This window comes from Rhamphochromis sp. 'chilingali' (genome assembly GCF_963969265.1).
Source record: "Rhamphochromis sp. 'chilingali' genome assembly, chromosome: 12".
Lineage (NCBI taxonomy): Eukaryota > Metazoa > Chordata > Actinopteri > Cichliformes > Cichlidae > Rhamphochromis > Rhamphochromis sp. 'chilingali'.
This window is the reverse complement of record NC_137939.1, coordinates 22,160,073-22,178,673: the sequence shown is the minus strand read 5'-3', so window position 1 is coordinate 22,178,673 and position 18,601 is coordinate 22,160,073. Positions and strand designations below refer to the sequence as shown.

The window sequence follows — 18,601 nt, the reverse complement described above, 5'->3', positions numbered from 1 at the left end:
GGAAAAAAAATTGCAGCTGTAAGAGAACATTAATCTCGTCAATATTAATGCACCGCCTGACTCACAACAACAGCTTTGTTTATTCTTACGACACCTTTCCTCTTCAATGAATCACCTTCGCAACAATGAATGATGCCAATGATGCATACAGTTAGCAGGAAAAGGAAAAAGAAAAGGGGGCTGGGCTAACCTTGAGGATTTCTTGATGGTTTTCAGAGGCGTAGAGCCTTCCGTCTCGCACTATGTCCTCTACGAGCTGTTCGTAGTCCTCTGAATTCATAAAAACAACAACGCATAATATAATCACTGCTTGCTTTCTCATAGCATGCTGAAAACAGGTCATGCAAAACAAGTTAGGTGGTGAAAAAATAAACACAAACATGGCAAAAAAAACTCATTCATATACTGGAAAACTCCCTTTGACTCAACTTAATGTCACCTTTTTGTAAAGGGAAACTACAGTGTAACATTAAAGGTGATTCATAGGCAGGTGTGTGTTTGGTACACACCTAAGCCATCAGGGTGGCAGAGAAACTGATTAATCTGTCAGACAGTCACGTTTTCCAGCCTCTCTGTAACATTCCTTTCCTTTGTACTTTGGACTGTTAGCCATAAAAAATTATATTTTCCTCTATTTTACAACTTTTGGTTTTTCTGAATAATCGATCATTTAAAAGCAGATGACAAATATATAATAGTAACAGTTAATTGCATGTCCACCACAGTTGCACTCTGTTTTTGGTGCAAAATATGTAACATTTTAGTCATGACGGCAGATATGTTTTTTGTGCTGCAAGCGTTATTCTCATTAAAATGACATTAACGCCATAACCGCGTTAAACCGGCAAATCTCCAGTTACGCCGCAAATCTCCGTTGTGCAGCCCCACGCACGGGGTGACCCGCGCTAAATAGCTAACGGAGATTTGCCGCATTAATGCGGTTATGGCGTTAATGTCATTTTAACGAGAATAACGCTGACAGCACTAGTTTCCATGTACAATAATTAGCCAATCATTCAAATTAAATGTTGTCCATCTTTTTGCAAAAAAAAAAAAAAAAGCTAATATGTGTTGTTTTTACACAGCTACACTGACAAAAATAAAAAGACTGTCACCTGCCACGTTTATTAAAAATAATACTATATAAGATTTATTTTATAAAACAACCCTTTAAGGTCAGAAAAATTTTAGACACATAACAGTTCACAATCTAAGCCATCTGGTGAGAAAAGTGATAATGTTTCATACCATCATAAGTAACATAGGGGATCTGAAAGCCTCTGGCGCTGTTAGCCTCATTAGACTTGAAGTTAATCCAGAGACGTCTGGACCGAGCTGTGAAGGCGATGGGCCGCTCATATGTCTGACATGTCTCGTAGGTGGTGATGGACGTAGCTGACCCTTGTATTAAAGAAGAAAAATGACCAGGTTTATAGTGTGATTAAATTACTACATTTCAATGAAAGCTAATGAAAGAGGGCCACTTACAGTTCTTCCTCATAACCAGCACATCTCCACATTCATCCTCTGAAGGCAAGAAAATCTCCGGCACAACAATTAGGATCTTGCGCTTGCTGGGTGGGTTGATGTTCCAAATGCACTCCACATTTGCAGGGTAATTACCAGGATAGTTAGGTGACTCAATATAACCCATAAACTCGCCCATCTCCCCGCCACATTGCCTGTCTAGACGCACACAAACATATCAAATTAAATTCAAGCCCATGTCTGAGAAAAATGAACAACACAAAACAATCATTTTCATACTCACTCTTGCACTGCGAGACACTTGTGGCACCATCAAAATCAGTGGTGGTATTTCCAGGACAGGAGATGCAGTAGTTTTGTTTAAACTCTGTCTGATAGGTCCCCACAGGGCAGCGGATACAGCGGTGTACTGTGGTGTTGTAGTAATGACCTGGAGAACAATCAACTGCAGGGAAAAAGTAAAAATATTAAGCGAAGAAGTTTGGATTTCTTCCCCCCAGCAAAGATAAAAAGTTGACCTTTGACTTCACAGTCGTGGAAGGAGCTGGCCCCTTCCCGCTTGGTGCTGAGACCTCCCCCACAGGGAAAGCACAGGGTCCGTCCCAAATCTGGTTGGTAATTGCCCTGAGGACATGGCAGGCAAGGTTTGAATCCACTGCTGGAGTAGTACCCTGTTGGACACTGGCCTGGATTTGATGTGAACAACACAGGGATCAGGCTTTTTAATGAGTCAGAAATGGATGTTTAACATAGTCCGTGAGACTTTAAACAAGGCTACCTGCACAGGAGGAGATGTTCCGTGCGCCCACAGGCCCATGGCCATCGCTTCCAGGACAGAGGTCACAGGCCAGCTGCCCCTCTTTCTCCTGGAAAGTGCCAGGTGGACACTGGACACAGCGTTCCTGCTCACCGTGGTAGTAAGAGCCTGGCAAACATCTGACTGAGAGAACATCCACAATGGCTTCAGTTAGAGATTAGGACACACTTAGCTATAACTCCTCATTAACTAAATGTGTAACGTGGATGGATAAAATATGCATTTGTTATTTGTATCTGGGATCATTTCTATTAATTCTGGTGGTTAATCTTTGTAACACATGAGGAGAGCAAACCAGAGCAGATGAACACAGTTTTTTTTGTTTTTTTTGTTTTATTGTTATTGGCACCCCAGGTGATAGTGGGTTCCAAAGTAGCTTGCAGGGGCAGAAGCAATTGGCTAAAACAGCTTAACTTGCATGTCCTTTATTACATTTGCTAATTGGATGCAGAGCTGGATTATAGTAGAGCCATCACATGATACTGGATGACACTTAAATCAGCTGATCTCCTAGGGTTGTGGCTGGGTCTGATTGGGTGATGACTGATTAGTTTTATTGTGTAGAGACCTCACCTGAAGACTAGCTAAAGACACACCTTCTATGAAACAATGATGCACAATGTGACATTTCGTAAGGTTATATTCTGACATTTAGGGTGTACTAACACTGGGCACAATTGCTCTGTAATATAACCAACAGTCCAACCAATCTCCGCCTGGGCCCACCTGTTCAAGCAGCCCAGGACAGAGTTAACCAGACTTGACGCTCAGGTATGACCCAGTGCTCCCGTTAGTCAAATTAACTGAACTTTGGAGCTCAGACGTGCTCATGTGTGGTATTTATTGGCTGCTGTGAGTACATCCTAAGTTTCTAAATACATCCTTGCAGCAAAATTAGCTTATCCAAGACTACCATTTCTGCTCTCTGGTCTTACCACATCGGCCACTGTCCCTCTCCCAGCCTGGACCACAGTTTTCCTGAATAGGAGCAGCCTGGGGAAGTTTTTGGGCCACCTCATATTCCAAACCAGCAACTCTGATGAGGAAGCGCTCCTGGTTGATGGACTTCTTCAGAGCCTTGATATAGGTTTTAACCTGCTTCTCCATCCGTTGTCTCAGGCAGCTGAGATTACAACTCCCTGGATTGGAGTCCATAAAAAATGTAAATAAAATTTTAAATAATTATGTCTTAAGCACCAACTAAGTTGATCAAGGTTTTCCTTTGGGATGGAAAAAGAAAAGTCCAACCTGTAGCATCTGTAGGTTTGACCTCAGCTTCCAGCTCTAATGTAATGCGTGTTACTTCTTTGTTGGAGGGGTTGCGAGCACGTCGCCCTTTAGCTTTCTTGGAGGAGTCACATTTAAGGTTGACAAATGTTACAAGGCAGTTGCTGCAGGGCTGCCCTCCTCCTGTGGACACACAATATCATATAATATCTTTAAGGCAGCACCGGCATACATTGCTTGGATCTGTTATAGAGCAGTCAACCTTTAAATATTAAAATAAATAAATAAACAACACATCTGTAAAGGAACATATCCAGTTAAGGACTGACCTTGTCCCAGTGTCCGTCCTCTGTCCTCAGTTCGGCCAGGCAGCTTAGGATGCAGGTGACATTTGGCGTTTTTGATCTTGAAAGAAGCCGTCTGCTTTACTGGAGGGGCCAGAGCCTCTACAGACAAACACAGCCCAGTGGGTAGGAGGACACTGAAACATCACACTGCCATCCCTGCAAAGACAGCTGTCTGTGCTGTTGTGATTGACATGTTGGGTCCTCGAAAACTCTGCGACCATATGAATATTGAGAGTGACAAACCTATGCAGCTCTGACTGCTGTTGGAGTTCAGCCTAGTGGGGGACTTCCCTCTGAGGATGGGGATACCACAACTGACAGAGTAGCTGTTATCAGATTCTGTAAAGGTTCACACAAAAATAAGTCCATAAACTAATCTTTTGGATCTGAGATAATTTGTGACTCGACTCTGAATTGCGGTGACATACCTGCCAGATAGTGAGCCTTAGAAGCACATGTAAGAGAGCAGCTCTCTTTCTTGCCAGTCTTGCTGCAGGTCAGTGTAGCCTTTGGTGCTACAAGCCCAGGAGGACATTTCACAGGCTCTGAGAGAAAACACAATCTACAATGTATCACATAATGTTAACACCAATAAGCTGGCGTAGAGAGAAAGACTGCACAAGCAGTATGTGGAAAAGGCCCGCTTCGAGTGTATGTCAGTGAATCAACCACTTGGGGGCAGTGCTGCTACATACCAATACAGTCTTTCTTATTCCAGTGCAGCTTGTACCCCGGTGGACAGGTACACTCATAACTCCCCAGTGTGTTGACGCAACCGTATTTACAACCTCCACGATTTATACTGCACTCGTCGATATCTGTGAAGAGAGGTGTTAACATAAGTACAAATGTCCTGCGGACATCTGAACATGCCTGGAGAAGATCAAAAAATATCAAAGGGAAAAGGATTTTTATTGACAAATACGGCAACAGAAATATAATAACAAAACAAAACAATGTGATTAGTCCAAAACAATCTGGAGTCAATTCTGCTGATTTACATGAAAGACAAGCAGGCCTCTTATAAAACAGCACAGCTATGAATGACGAGTTCCTGTAAGCTCAGTTCCATTCATCCTCACGCTCTGGAAAGATTAATGCGTTTGCGTGTAAACAGAAGTGATTTCTCGTTTTGATGTCACCCACATTCAATTTCATGGTCAAAATTTCTCTGCTCTTCAAGGAGAAAGACTTGTGGCAAGCAGTAAATTATAATCAACTTTTCAAACACATGCTGAGCTAAAACCACTAACAGCATCCGGGATCCAGATGCAGTCTGGCTGCCGTCGATGCCAGACAGAAAATTAGTTTAGTGAGTGGAGCTGAGGATTCGGCAGGCTACGGACAAGTGGCACTGGGAAAGAAACGGAGATAATGGCAGTGATTGATGATCTTGCTTGCTGATATGAAATGCTCTTTCTTGTCTCATTCAATTATTCACTCTGAATACAAACAGTCTGCGTGCCACTGCACTCCCCGAAGAAGATGATGACTTCATCAGTAGCGCTCTGCTGTTCTGAAGCCAGAACTGCTTGAAAATGTTGTGAGGGATGTGCTGCTTATCCTCTGCATCAAAGCACTTCATTTAAAGGACAAAGAGCTCTAATGAAAATCTGATGGAAGCAGAGCTCATCTGCCAGCAACTGTTGTTTTGACTTCTTTGTTCTTCCCAAATTTGAAATGTGACCAAATAGACTTATTCTAACATTTCTCCAGATCGCTTTAATCTTTTTTTTTTGCTTTGCATGCTCTAACAGAGCCGATGTAGAGACGAGCCAAGAAAGGAAAGGGCAGAACAAAAAGACGATCTGACATTTAGACTCTGCAACTGCTTTGTATCATGTAGCAGAAATTTAGGGTTCATAAAAATGTCAAAATCTTTTAACTGTAATCAGTTTTGTGAGCTTAATCGCCAACTGGCCCATGTTGCTTTTAAGAAGAATTTTTCCCCAAGCGCAATCTGGGCAGTGTTTTCTGCATTGGACAAATATTTATAAATCACCAACCCCCTCCTTTTATTTTCTTTAAAACAAAAAAAGAAGAAGAAGAAAGTTCCACTTTAATTTGTCCTTTTTTTGTGGTTTGGCGAGCAGCCATGCAACGGATAAATCCAAATACTGGAGTCGAGGGGTGATCATATGTCAACTCAGAGCAATTTTTAGATTTACTTTTACATTAAAATTGATTTTAGTTTAGGTTACAGTTAGTTTTGGACATTAAGAGTTTTGTTTCATAGTATTTTTTTTTTTCATCATTTGTAACAAAGGAAAAACAGCAAAACCCCCACATTTTTTAAGATTGTAAGCACTACAAATATTTCAGCTACATCCTATAAACATGACACCAAAGTGAAAATATGCAATTTCAAAAATAACAAAAAATAGGACTAATTGTTTAAAAAAAAAAAATGTAAATGTTAAAATTGAAGACATATTTATTGTGCAGTACATACCTCTCACTTTGCAGCTGCATGAATATAATATGAGTAATTTGCACGATTTTTTAATGACCATTTGGTGATTCCAGAGTTGTCCTTGGAATAAAAAGGCACTTACGGTGCATGATCCTACATTACATCAGCAACACTGTTTGTATTGTGTGATAAAATTTGTTCCTTTCTTTATAGCTTAAAAAAAAAAAAACATTCTGTAGCTTAGATGAGTATCTTATTGTAAGCAACAGAAACTACGAGAGGCATTTTATTCTGCATTATGCAACAATCAACCCTCAAAGCTACAATAAAGGAATTTGTATTCATGTAGCACATTCAGGATGAGTAATGATTTATTTTTTAAAGAGCAAATTTCACCGCTTCGAAAGTGTGACTACCTTTTGAGCTTTAACCTGTTCAATCAATCATTTTTCCTGACACAGCAACATTCGGCCATAATCGAATGAATTTAAGTGGAATTTAACTGGAATCCAGCCTTCAACAGGCAGGTTATTGTAACCAACAAGATTACAGTTTGCAAGGAATTTGTGAATTGAATGATCGTTTTTTTTCTGTTCGCATTATTTATATACTAGGATTGCATTCATTACATGTATTGATGTCAACCCTTTGTATTATGTGTCCCACATTTTCTTTCCAAGATTGAAAGCATTTGGAATTTTACATTTACTCCCTCAAATGTTTTTTCAGGTCAGATTAAACCACCCAAAGAGTACATGGAAGTTTATAAAACTTCAACAAAAACAAATATTTGCAGGGTATTTAGTGTCCAAGTAATATATTTCATATATTTCAAATACAATTCATAAGGTTAACATATGTACAGAGCACCATAAATGCTTAGTTTATGACTCTTTTGCCTAATATTGATCTGCATATGGTAAACAACCTGCTTTTTGGAGGTTTGCAAAAGAAAAACTGGTTTAGAGAGAAGCTGACTAGTAAAAGAGGGTAAACTGGCTTGGTTTAGAGGGGTGGATGAACTAAGGGGCTAAACCAAGTTCTAGTACAAGATTGTTTTAAACTTCTAATTATTGAAAGCTGCTCTATTACAGCCCAGGAATACAATTAAGGAGCTAGAAATAAGCCTAATAAGCCCCCTTTAAGTATTTAGGTATCAACTGGAACCCTTTTTGATGTTTAGAGATCTTTTTCATAGATCTATGTACAAACATGTTTTTCGTAGGATAAGAATGCCTTTCTGCCACGGTAAATGCTGACTGGATCAAATTAGGTAAATTCAAAAATACTTTAAAAGTATTTAGTCACGAGCAGTTTGAGTCTATTTTTTAAAGCATATAAGCAAAATGAGCAGATTGTTTTGCTAGCCGAGAGGGAGAATGGCTGGATATACTCTCACTTGGGAGGAATGTTGACATGCCTCGGCACAATGCTTAACAGCAGGTCACTGACCTAATTGGGTTTGTTTAGGGTGAGTCTATTGTTTAACACCAGATTTCTGAATTGTTTGGCAGCCATAATGTCCGCTGATAAACCACAGAGGGGATAACATAACCTCATACTGTTGTGGCTGGGGACGAAGAAAGTACAGCAGCGATCACCATAAATCTCTGGGGTTATCTAACAGTTCCGACAGCGGTGGTGGTAAAAAGAGGGGGGGGGGAAGAAAGAGGGGAAATCATTCATCACTTGCGCTCTATACAATGGTATAGAGAGTCATTTACGCCTGACCATCTTCTTTCCTTTTAGCAGCTCAGTGCAGCCTGATCACAGTCCATCATGTGAGTAAAAGCCTTACAAATCCAATCCTGGCACATTTATTCCCTGAGCTGACAGCTAATACAGCTACCCATGTGTGGAATGGATCCCGTGAACCTATTAAACTCTTCTGAAATACAGCAGACTATGTAATTCCAGAATTACATACAGTGGGTGGATAAAAATAAAAGTAACCCCTTACAATGTATTGCAACCCAGCAGCACTGCCACCACATCTCTGACTCCATTGAAAGTAAGCATTAAAAAAAAACAAAGAAAGAGTAGGTGGTTCACAAAAAATGTAAAACTGTTACTCCTATGCAGTTTTTGACTAACTGCACCTCCTGATCACAAACATCTACAAGTTACCACTCTCTAGTCTCAGTATAGTCAATTCTGTTGCAACAGTCCCGATCAGTCGACCTGTCAAACTACAGACAAAAACACATAACGAGTCACTTCAAAGCTATGTATTTCAAGTGCATATGCCGTCTCTCTATGTCTCTCCCAAAACTACTGTGAGGCCCCGAGGTGCAGGAGACAGCAGCAGATTCTAACTGGTGATACACGCTCCATCAAAGGATCGCGGCAACACCCTGATGTGCTCTGGCGGGCCTCTTGGCAGATCTGACGTGCCCTCACACACCTCCTTCTGACACCAAAGGCCGTTTCTCCTATCTGTTCTACACCAGAGTACAGTAACTACCTGCCCATTTTTGATGGACATACTCCACCTTGAAGAACCATAACCTCCATGATATTATTTCATGTTTTAGTACATTAAGTACAGCACAAATTGTCTGCACTTTATATGACTGCCAAGTGTAGCGTAAGTTCTTAGATTGAGTTCTTGCCTTCCAGGCAGCCACCTGTTTCAGCTCATTTCAGTCCATTTGAAAATCGACTTGTAGAGGTCTAAACCTGGCTTGTGAAAGATAATCCATCAGAGTGAGCATTTAAATACACTTCAGTTTTACCCAAGAATGCAGCTGCATGTAGGGACGTTTTTTTGTTTTTCTATTTTTTAAGGATGTTGTCTCCAGATTAATGAGCTTAGCTTGTGTAAACACCAACAGTAACTATACATTGACACTTAAAAAAAAGTTTAGTTTGTGCCTTAAAAGAAAAGAAAAGAAAAGAAAAGATGTCCCACAGCAGTCTAAGCCTATAGCAGCATAGCTAAGGGATGGTTCAGGGTCACCTGATGTAGCCCAAACTACAAACTTTATCTAAAAGGAAAGTTATGAGTCTAAACTTAAAACTGGAGGGACTGTCTGTCGAATCCAAACTGGAGCTGTTTCTACAGTAGAGAGGCCTAATATCTGAAGGCTCTACCACCCATTCTACTTTCAAACACTCTAGAAACCACAAATAAGCCTTCAGTCTTTGAACAAAGACATCTGAGGTCTTCAAGATATGAGAGGGCATGATCATTCAAGACTTTGTATGCGAGGAGATGAATTTTAAATTCAATTCTGTTTTTACCAAGGAGATGATCTCTTTCCAGTCCTGATGATCTGACAACCTGATAATAATAAATCATAAGAGTCCAGCCTAGAAAGTGGTCAGAATACAATATGGTTTAAAGGCATTTGTTCAAGTAATGGACAAACGTAGCTGATGGTAGCATGAGAGGAAAAGCAAAATGAAATCCAAAGTCATTATAATTCATCCTAAGGGGGATATAAATATAATGCACAAAACGATTTTGAAACATTTCATTCAGACCCACAAACTGTGACATTACTTGGAAAGTCAGAGGATCACAAAGGTTGTTAGGATGCATCATCAGGGGACAATGGGTGTCTGTAAAAATGTCTTGCCAGCTCTTCTAAAAGCTGCGCAGACATTTCAGTCACTGTAATGCCTATGGCTAAACTTCCTGCAAGTCTTATAACAGTTACTGCAGAAATAAAACACTTTGTAAATTAGTCATGTAAAATCTATAAAATCTCTCAGCAGTGCTTTATTAAAGCTGTCAGTAGGCATGTTAAAATTAATAACATTTTTAGTATTTCTAGTGTTTTTTTTCCCTGCCAAACATAAGAGCAGTAAATGAAAGGTTAGCACAGAAGTGCTGGCTCTAGAGGAAGAGTGACAGACAGGAGATTTACACCCGGAGACAAGGCAAAGAAGAAACAGACATGCTGGCTCACCTCCACAGTGTGCCAGTCCGTAAAGGACGTAGCCCTTATGACAATGACATTGGAAACTTCCGGCAGAGTTGACACAAAAGTGGTCACAGGCACGGTCAAAAGAGCATTCGTCAATATCTGTGTAGATAGAAAGACATGCTGTTATAAACTTTTCAAACAGTTCAACAAATTACACACAAAAAGCCTCCAATAATAATGGGATCTGTCCTCGTTTCATCTTCTGTATTGTATTTCTTGGTTGTCAAGAATTGCAATGGGTCAGAAAATATGTCACAAAAAAAAGTATTTTCCAAGAAAGGCGTCTTCTGTTTGGTGCATGGTATAGCGCTTGACCTCCTGCAGTCATGCAGTTTTCCATTTCGATGCACTGAAATGAAATTGTCCAAGTTGTTTTGAAATAACAAGTGGCCACAGCAGGAGACAAAAGAAAGCCCACTCTTTACCTGATAATAGGAGCCTTTGGGTTGGTTTTTCCACGCTAACGTTGGACCTTGGGAACACTTTCCTTCTCTTTCATCTTAAGCATGCTAAATGAGCCAGAGTCGGTACAAGTCCTAGAATTTGACTTGTCAGTCTGTTACTTGGACAACACGTAAATGTGCGTTTAAACATCCACATTTTTTGCTATAGCACGTAGATATACATGTCACAGTACGAGTGCAGATAAGAAGACGTGGATTTTCAGTTTCTCTGGTTTTCTCACCTTGTCAGCTTAACTTGCAAATCTACATCAAATCAGCTCCTTCCTGCCTGTCTCTCTTACACATGGATCCTGATAAGTTGCTTAAATGTCATGGGCTCAAAGACCATAAGGACAGACACATGAAGCTACAGGAGACTGATGACATTTGGTTTTATTGTGATCAAGGCTCCCCTTAATGTCAGTAATGATCTCTGTCAAGCCCAGACAGCAAATGCTGGTGGAAAATGGGGATGTGCTACAACTTTGCTGGATCAACTTGGCAAATAAAACAAAGGTTTCTCAGGACTTTCCCAGGAATATCATGCTTTCATCAGCTACATCTGAACCTCCTCTGGGTTATGAGGAAGCACACGCTGCCATTAAACGGAGGTCACAGGTATTTCACAGCAATTAAGTATGTTTGGTTAAATGATATGCTGGCTTAAAGAACGCAGGAAGACAGACTGATAAATATCTGCTCAAATCTTGCATGGTTTTTGAAAAAATAAAAATAAAACATTGACATTTGCGCACTGGGCATAATCCAAACTAGACAGATAAACCATATGAGGATCACTGAGGTTAATATTTGGCAGGCATGTTGTAAGAGCAACCAAAAGATAAAAATGTTCTGAGATTAATAGCTTATTAAGATATCAGTTTACAAAGCTGTACACAAGCTTTGAAGGAAACGTACAAGCTGATGTTTTAAAGCTGGAAAAACACCAAAATGTATAATTGGTGCAGCTTATCTTTTACAAAATAAATCTTCTAGAACATAATTTTTTTTTACCACAAACCAAGTATTAAAAAAAAAAATGACAACAAGCTCATACAGTTCTTGCCATTTGTCTCCTGCGGAGGCCTCTGGAGATTCATAAAAGCAATGATAGATGAGTGAAGCGTGGGTTGGCACACGCTGGAAGAGGCATTGCAAAAGTGATTGTTTTTGGAGTGTTAAGGATAAACTCGACTCAAGCGCACTTTTAAATAAAAAGTCTAAAACCCTCTAGGAGTTAGGCGTGGTGACTGAGTTTATCCTTAAAATATGCTGCAACCAGTGACGCCAGAAGTCAATCTGCAACTTATCATTACACCGTTTTGTGTGATATCATGCTACAGAGCATAAGTGTTAAGACATCTGGGACTCCCACAACCCTTATTTACAAGACAGTTAAGGTGAAGTATGCAGTGGGAGGGCAAAGACGACATCATGAGGTGATGTACGTGCAGGGGGATAGCAGTCACACTGAATGCAGATGAGAATCGCAACTCAGAGCTCCTGTCACTAACTTCCTTTATGCAGTCTCACATCACTTTAACCTTGAACCTTACTCAAAATAAAACGGCAAATGAGATCGACTGCAATGAAAACACTGGCAACTATTGTTTATCCAGGACAGATAAGGCCTGCATCACTGATGTTCCCTCTGGAGAAAACACAGGGTCTGATGAACATCTGAGTGCCCTCATGTGGATCACGAGTGAGAAGAGGAGGAGGAGGAGGAGGAGATTCTGGAGGGTGTTGTGGGTGGTGGAATGCTGACAGGGGCTCAGCAGACATGCCCCATCCTGACTTAGGGACCATGGTCCACTGAAAGCAGGGAAACACCACGACTGTTTAAACCAAGATAAACCAAGAGTTCAGTTTACACATCTCAACACCTCACGGTGACTGCAAATGTCTAAGAGTAACTGATACCAGAGAACACAGTGACACGCAACGAAGCACCAGCAACTATTAGCAAAACCAGGAGAAGGATGGCTGTAAATTTACTGCAGGTGCACCTAATCTTCTTAGTCTTTCACTTCAGGATTTATACTCTATATGCACTTTAGTGAGCTCGATGATAGGATTACTCCTGGCTGTTTAGTCAAAGTAATACCTGTTAGACCCCAAGCTATGTCCAAAAAATTTAGAGACCTACTCCACATCTCGCACACAAAGGTGATGAAAACAGCACAACGTCTTCTACAGAGCTAGAGAAGTCATATTAACCTTTACAACTGACAATATGAACCTTATGACCCTTGTAAATGCATTACTGCATTATGGGAAATGTAGGATGGATTTTTTTTTGCTTTTGGAGCACACCCCACATGAAAGACTAAAATTACAGATCTGTGGACCTCAGCTGTTTTGATTTTAATCACTCTTTTTTTCCCAAATAGGTCTCTTGCGAGACAAACAAGAGTCTGGAAGTAATACTAAATAAGCAGTATGCCCCTTTAACCACACATCTACATTCCAACATGAAGGGTAAAAAAAAAAAAAACTAAGACAAGCACAAAGGAGCTACATGAACAAAAGGGCAAATAAAGAAGATCAACTTTAACCTTTACTAAGAGGCACTCAGCTTTTATTTTGCCCCGATCCCCTTCCAAAAATGAGAAAACACGATAGGAATGACAAGACGAGTAGCAGGCAAGTGACTCAATAGTGTGGAGTATGCAAGCATGGCAATACCTCACTCAACAGCAGGCAAGCTTTATCACAGCCCTTCTCACCAGACAAAACACACAGCGCTAAACAAGAACAACCCTGTTCCAAAGTTGACTCCCTGGCCCAAAACAGCACACGGCTGAGTAGGTTAAGGCATGGTGCCACATAAAACAAGCTGTGATTTACATTCCGACATGCACAGACCGCATTTTCTCAGTTATCTGTGTTATTCTGGCAAAATAAACTTTGCATTGTTTGGCGACAAATAATGAAAGAAAGGCATCCACCGAAAATAGATTTAAAGAGAGAAGAGAGTGGCTGCAAAGAACGGCGACAGAGAGTACGTTTTCATCAAACGCACACGATGCTTGTGTACCGTGTTAGAGTGGTGTGATTCAGTGCAGCAATTCTGAACCAATTGCATGACGTTGATGTGTACCAGGCTGAATATTGATTGACCACATCAATAAATACAAAGAAAGGAAAAATAGCATGTCATCTGTTTTTCACTTGGAGAGAGGCTGGATTTGGCTCCATTGTTGCAAGCTGTCTGTCTTTTTTCAGCGTATTTTTCTGTGGTGGCTTTATTCATCCAAGAACCAGAGATTTAAGAGTTGGAGCCCCTAATTTCCTACACCTGTGTTCAGCCATTGCAAATTCTTATTTGTTCTGTACTAGTTCTCCCAGGTCCTGCTGAGCAGCAGCTACCACTAAATATAAGGGACAAACATGCCAGAGAGGCCTGGTTTGGCTTCTCTGAAGGACAGAAATCTCCGAGCGCATATTTTTGTGGCATCGGGAGGCAACTGCTCTTTGTCGTAGTTGTCATTTAATGCAAAAAATCTCAGTCTATGAGACAAAGAGTGTTTAGCAGAAGCTTTGGAGTAGGAGTAAGTAGAGACAGTTTGTTTATTTAAGTGGCAAATGGCAACGAAACGGGCTACGTACCTTGGCAAGTTCTCTCATTGGTTAGCAGCTTGTAGCCTTTCTTGCAGCTGCACTCAAAGCTACCCACTGTGTTTCGACACACATGATCACACCCCCCATTGTTCAGACGGCACTCGTCAATGTCTGTGAACAGAAAACCATAACGAGGAGCGGATACATCAAATCACTCATCGCAGCTGCAAATGAGAGAGCGCTGAACTTAAACCTACAGCATGCAATTTTTTTGTCACTTGGAAGTAGGAAAAACCTGAAGATGCGTTAGCACAGAGTGGCCTATTTACACACTCAGCAGACAAATAGAAACATCATCATTTATCAGTTTTCTGGGCTTATAAGAAAATACACACACACACGAACGGCTTTAAAAAAGTTCTTAAATCTGAATAGTATGTTGGAGATGTATGTAAATGAGGCAGCTTGGACTAACAGTGCAAAACAGGACAGTCATTTCTGTGGAAATAAGCTTCAGGGGTTTCCTTGCTGGTCCTCGGATAGGCTAAAAATCAGCTTGCGTGTGACTTTAATGGAGTGCAGCTCTCACACAGTAAAGCCCCGAAGCAGTAAGGCCTCTAAATCATCATTGTCCATCTCCTTCCGATTATTCTGCTCTTTATTTCTGTAGCCAATACTGAATCGATATGTCATGTGCTGATCCCTGCTTTTCATGGTGCTCTGCCTTGGCAAGTTTGGCACCAGCTCTGATTAATTCTGAATCATCATCACAAATGAGGCATCTGTCTCTTGAGGGAGTCTTCATCATCTGGTTAAAATAAATGCATGAGAGATGGAATTAAATAATCCCATCCTTGCTTCATCTTTGTCTCAACTCCTCAGAAGTGCCTGGCCCGAAGCGAGCGTCTGTCTTCTTGTGCCAGTGCTGCCTGTGTTCATTTTCCTCTTGTTTCCTCTCAAACTAAACGAATACAAGCCAATGTATTTTTATTAGAGTTGTTAGTCTAACACTGTAAGCACACTGACACACTGCTATCCTGCTTTTGTTCACCTACATCCAATGTTTGTTTTCCCCAAGTCTCGATAATTCCACATAACATTCGGAGAGGATTAGAGATTGCACGAAGAAAAAACCACACACACACACACAAAAAAAAAAAACCAAAAAAAAAACAGCAAAATTATGCAGGTTGCTTGAGTTGAGGATGCTCTGCCAACACTCACAAAGATGGCAGTGCAGAAGAAAACTGTCGGGAAAGCTGGTGCCATGACAAAATATTTCTTAAAATATGTTGTTGAAAAGCAGAAGGTAGTGATAGATCTGTGACACCTGTATGGATACAGACAAAATAACTTGTAGTTGCAAAAAAAAATGTGGTTTCTGCAGAAAATCTAACTGGCAAGTTACAAGGGGTTCTAACTTGGGTAGGAGTGAATAACTATTTAATCATTCCTGTTGGCTGCATGTGGAGAGAGAAGCTGGAAAAATGACAAGCAGGAGAATAATTTAGTGAGAGCTGGACAGGTGCAGCTTGAATGCTGCCTGCATCCATGGGCGATGGGTGGGAATACCTTTGCAAGTCTTGCGGTCTGGCTGCAGAGTGAAGCCAACAGGACAGCTGCAGCGGACTCCTGTCACTGAATCATGACATGTGCTATCACAGCCGCCATTGTTCACTGCACAGGTCTCTGCAGGGAAACACGCATTCAGTTAGATAAACCCCACAGAAAATACAAAGTAGATTCAGTTGTGACCTACTTATTTCTTCCAATTGAAACAGCAGACATGCATACTGGTGCAACTGCAAAAACTACAAGAAACACCATTATATACACCATTACTTTTGTGAACAGGCCAAGAGCAGCATGCTGATCAAGTGTTGAGTGGTAGAGAGGAAAAAAAGAGAGTAAAGATAGAAACAGTAATGAATGCAGCCAATGAAAGAGATTACCAGTCAGAGAAACAAAGAGTTTGTCAATAATGAAAGGAGACAAGTCATTAGGAAATATAGCTAACACAGCCAAACATGGGAACTTCACTTGTTGTGTCTGTCTGTGCATGTGTGAGGTATGTGAGAAGGTTTGTTTCTCTTTGGTAAAAGCAAATTATGACCTCCAAAAATCCTTTTGTACTGTAGGAAATGTCTCCCCTCCATTATAAAGGGAGAATTTTCATTTGCAGACACATGTGGACGAAACCACCAGTTCCTTCCTGGTTTTGACAAAACCTTCCAGGCATTTTGGGGATAAAAAAGCAATTTCAGCTCCCCGGTCCCTATGTTGGCTAGGCTGATTTGAAAAAGGCAGGTAGTCAGTAAGGACAGGATAGCTGAGGTCTTTTCTCTAGACAGTGACAAATTTCACACAGACTTTAATTTTAAGTAACCGTACAAGACAGAGTCGCTCTAACATCCAAGATCAGTGGATGCCTACTACTTTTGGCATCCTTATAGATGGGCTCACACACTTCAGAACAACAACAAAAAAATAATAAAACAACAGCTATCACTTTAACTTTCTGTAAAGAAACCAGTCATGTACACATCTCATCACTTCTTTTTAATGGGCAGTGGGATGTTGGCTGGCAGCCCAGCACAGCTGGAATAGTCTAGGACTTCACGCTGGTAAGACGATGGCAGCTAACACACGCCACTAAAAAGGGAATGTAGCTGTTATTTCTTATTTTGTTAAATGAAGAACAAGCAACCCTTTGGGAAACACTTACCCTTGTCAGTTCTAAAATTAAAAAACTCCCTCAATATAAACTGCAACAGCCATAATCAAACTTCTCTCAAATTAAAATCTCAGTTAGAGACTAGAATGATGCATCAAAGCAAAACAGGTGCTAAAAGTGATGTAATTTAGTGTTTTACAGCCGTTTCTTGGAAAAAAACACACAACACACAAGTGAATGCCATCGCTCAAGGCTAGACACGCTGTATCAATATACTAGGACAAGCTTGGAATAAATGTCAGTTCAGATGAAGCCATAAAAACAAGGTTTAAAAAAAAAAAAAGAATTTTGACATTGAAATGACTAGGTCTAAATGCTAAACACCATTATAAAGGATGGTTGACATTTAGCTATACTTGTGACTCATTATATAAACCTGACTATATATAGTCTATTCTTCAGCCTGCTTGCTGGCTTCAACATCTGCCTGTTGCTGTACTGTATGCTGACATGAAGTCTGCTACAGGGTTTCTTGGATGACAAATAATTTTGCTATAATCCTTGTCAAGTAAGCCCTCTACCCAATACAAAACCCTACATGTGTTTTTGTCATAGTTTTTGGAGCGGAGTCGTGTAAAAGATGAAAATGTAACCAATAAAACTCACCACTGCTCACTTCAGTACATTCTGCAACATAATAACGTCTGCTAAAAATACCAAACTTTGATTAGTATTTGCTTTTCCTATGTAAATGACATTACTGAATCACATTTAAGATTTAATTTAATTCAATTTATAGAGCACCAAATCCTAACATTAGTCATCTCAGATCACTTTACAAGAAATCTTTCAATATTTTACACATTAACCATTCAGCAAGCACTTGGTGAGACCAGGAAAAAGAAGCCATCTGCCAAGGTAAATAAATGTTTATACAGTAGTACTGAGGTCTAATAGGGTTAGACTTTTATAAAAAATTAGCCCTTTGGCAGATTTTGACTTATTGACATACCATTTTGTCCATTATTACATCGTCCTATGGGTTTCCTTCTTTAGTCAGTTTTTCCAGTGGAATGCATTTCTTCTACTGTTTCCAGCCACTGATCTGTCCTCGGAGCATCACATTTTTGCCAGTTTCCTGTTACGGCCCTTTTACATGCAACAGTCAAAACTTTGAGGAGAGGTATACCCTTCCTTCGATCATAGCAAGTATCGGTCAGAAACAAAAACATTACTCTGGGATTAAGAATATACAAATACATGCTCAAAAATGAGAAGAATGTTATCCCAGAACAGCTGTAGTTTTATGCATGACCAAAAAATAAAAAATAAAAATCCCTTTGCCTGCATCGTCTCCAACATTGTGGTGTAATTGTTTACTTTCACGTGAGCGGTAATAAAAAAACCGATTAGGCTTTTTCATCCAAATTCTCTCCATCATTTAGAAGGACTTGAAGATTGCTTTGCCAATCACTCTCTGGCAAGTCAGAGATTTTAAAGAAGACCAAGCATGTGCCTGGATCCCCTGTTCGCTTAGAAGCCATATAGAGGAATAGAAGATGCCACGGTAAACCTGTTGAACTTAACTGCTAAAACATTTAGAGGGAAAGGTACTTCTGTCGACAAGATTCAGCCTCATATTTTAATCAAAAGGCTTATAAAACAGTTTTCAGTCTCATGGGTTGGATTTTTGACT

General features: G+C 40.3%; 1 protein-coding gene across 4 annotated transcripts in view; it reads right to left on the bottom strand.

The window, feature by feature from the left end:
- Window positions 1–18,601, bottom strand: part of scube3 (signal peptide, CUB domain, EGF-like 3) — a 79,797-nt gene that overhangs the window by 2,373 nt on the left and 58,823 nt on the right. For all 4 annotated transcript variants that reach the window (XM_080897986.1, XM_080897987.1, XM_080897989.1 and 1 more), the window contains 15 exons: window positions 15,804–15,920; window positions 14,280–14,402; window positions 10,207–10,323; window positions 4,575–4,697; window positions 4,308–4,424; window positions 4,123–4,218; window positions 3,862–3,978; window positions 3,554–3,715; window positions 3,241–3,444; window positions 2,267–2,428; window positions 2,007–2,174; window positions 1,772–1,933; window positions 1,489–1,686; window positions 1,249–1,401; window positions 191–270 (listed from right to left, as the gene is read on the bottom strand). In XM_080897986.1, the coding sequence (XP_080754112.1) occupies window positions 191–270; window positions 1,249–1,401; window positions 1,489–1,686; window positions 1,772–1,933; window positions 2,007–2,174; window positions 2,267–2,428; window positions 3,241–3,444; window positions 3,554–3,715; window positions 3,862–3,978; window positions 4,123–4,218; window positions 4,308–4,424; window positions 4,575–4,697; window positions 10,207–10,323; window positions 14,280–14,402; window positions 15,804–15,920 (2,099 nt within the window). The remainder of the gene's footprint in view (window positions 1–190; window positions 271–1,248; window positions 1,402–1,488; window positions 1,687–1,771; window positions 1,934–2,006; window positions 2,175–2,266; window positions 2,429–3,240; window positions 3,445–3,553; window positions 3,716–3,861; window positions 3,979–4,122; window positions 4,219–4,307; window positions 4,425–4,574; window positions 4,698–10,206; window positions 10,324–14,279; window positions 14,403–15,803; window positions 15,921–18,601) is intronic.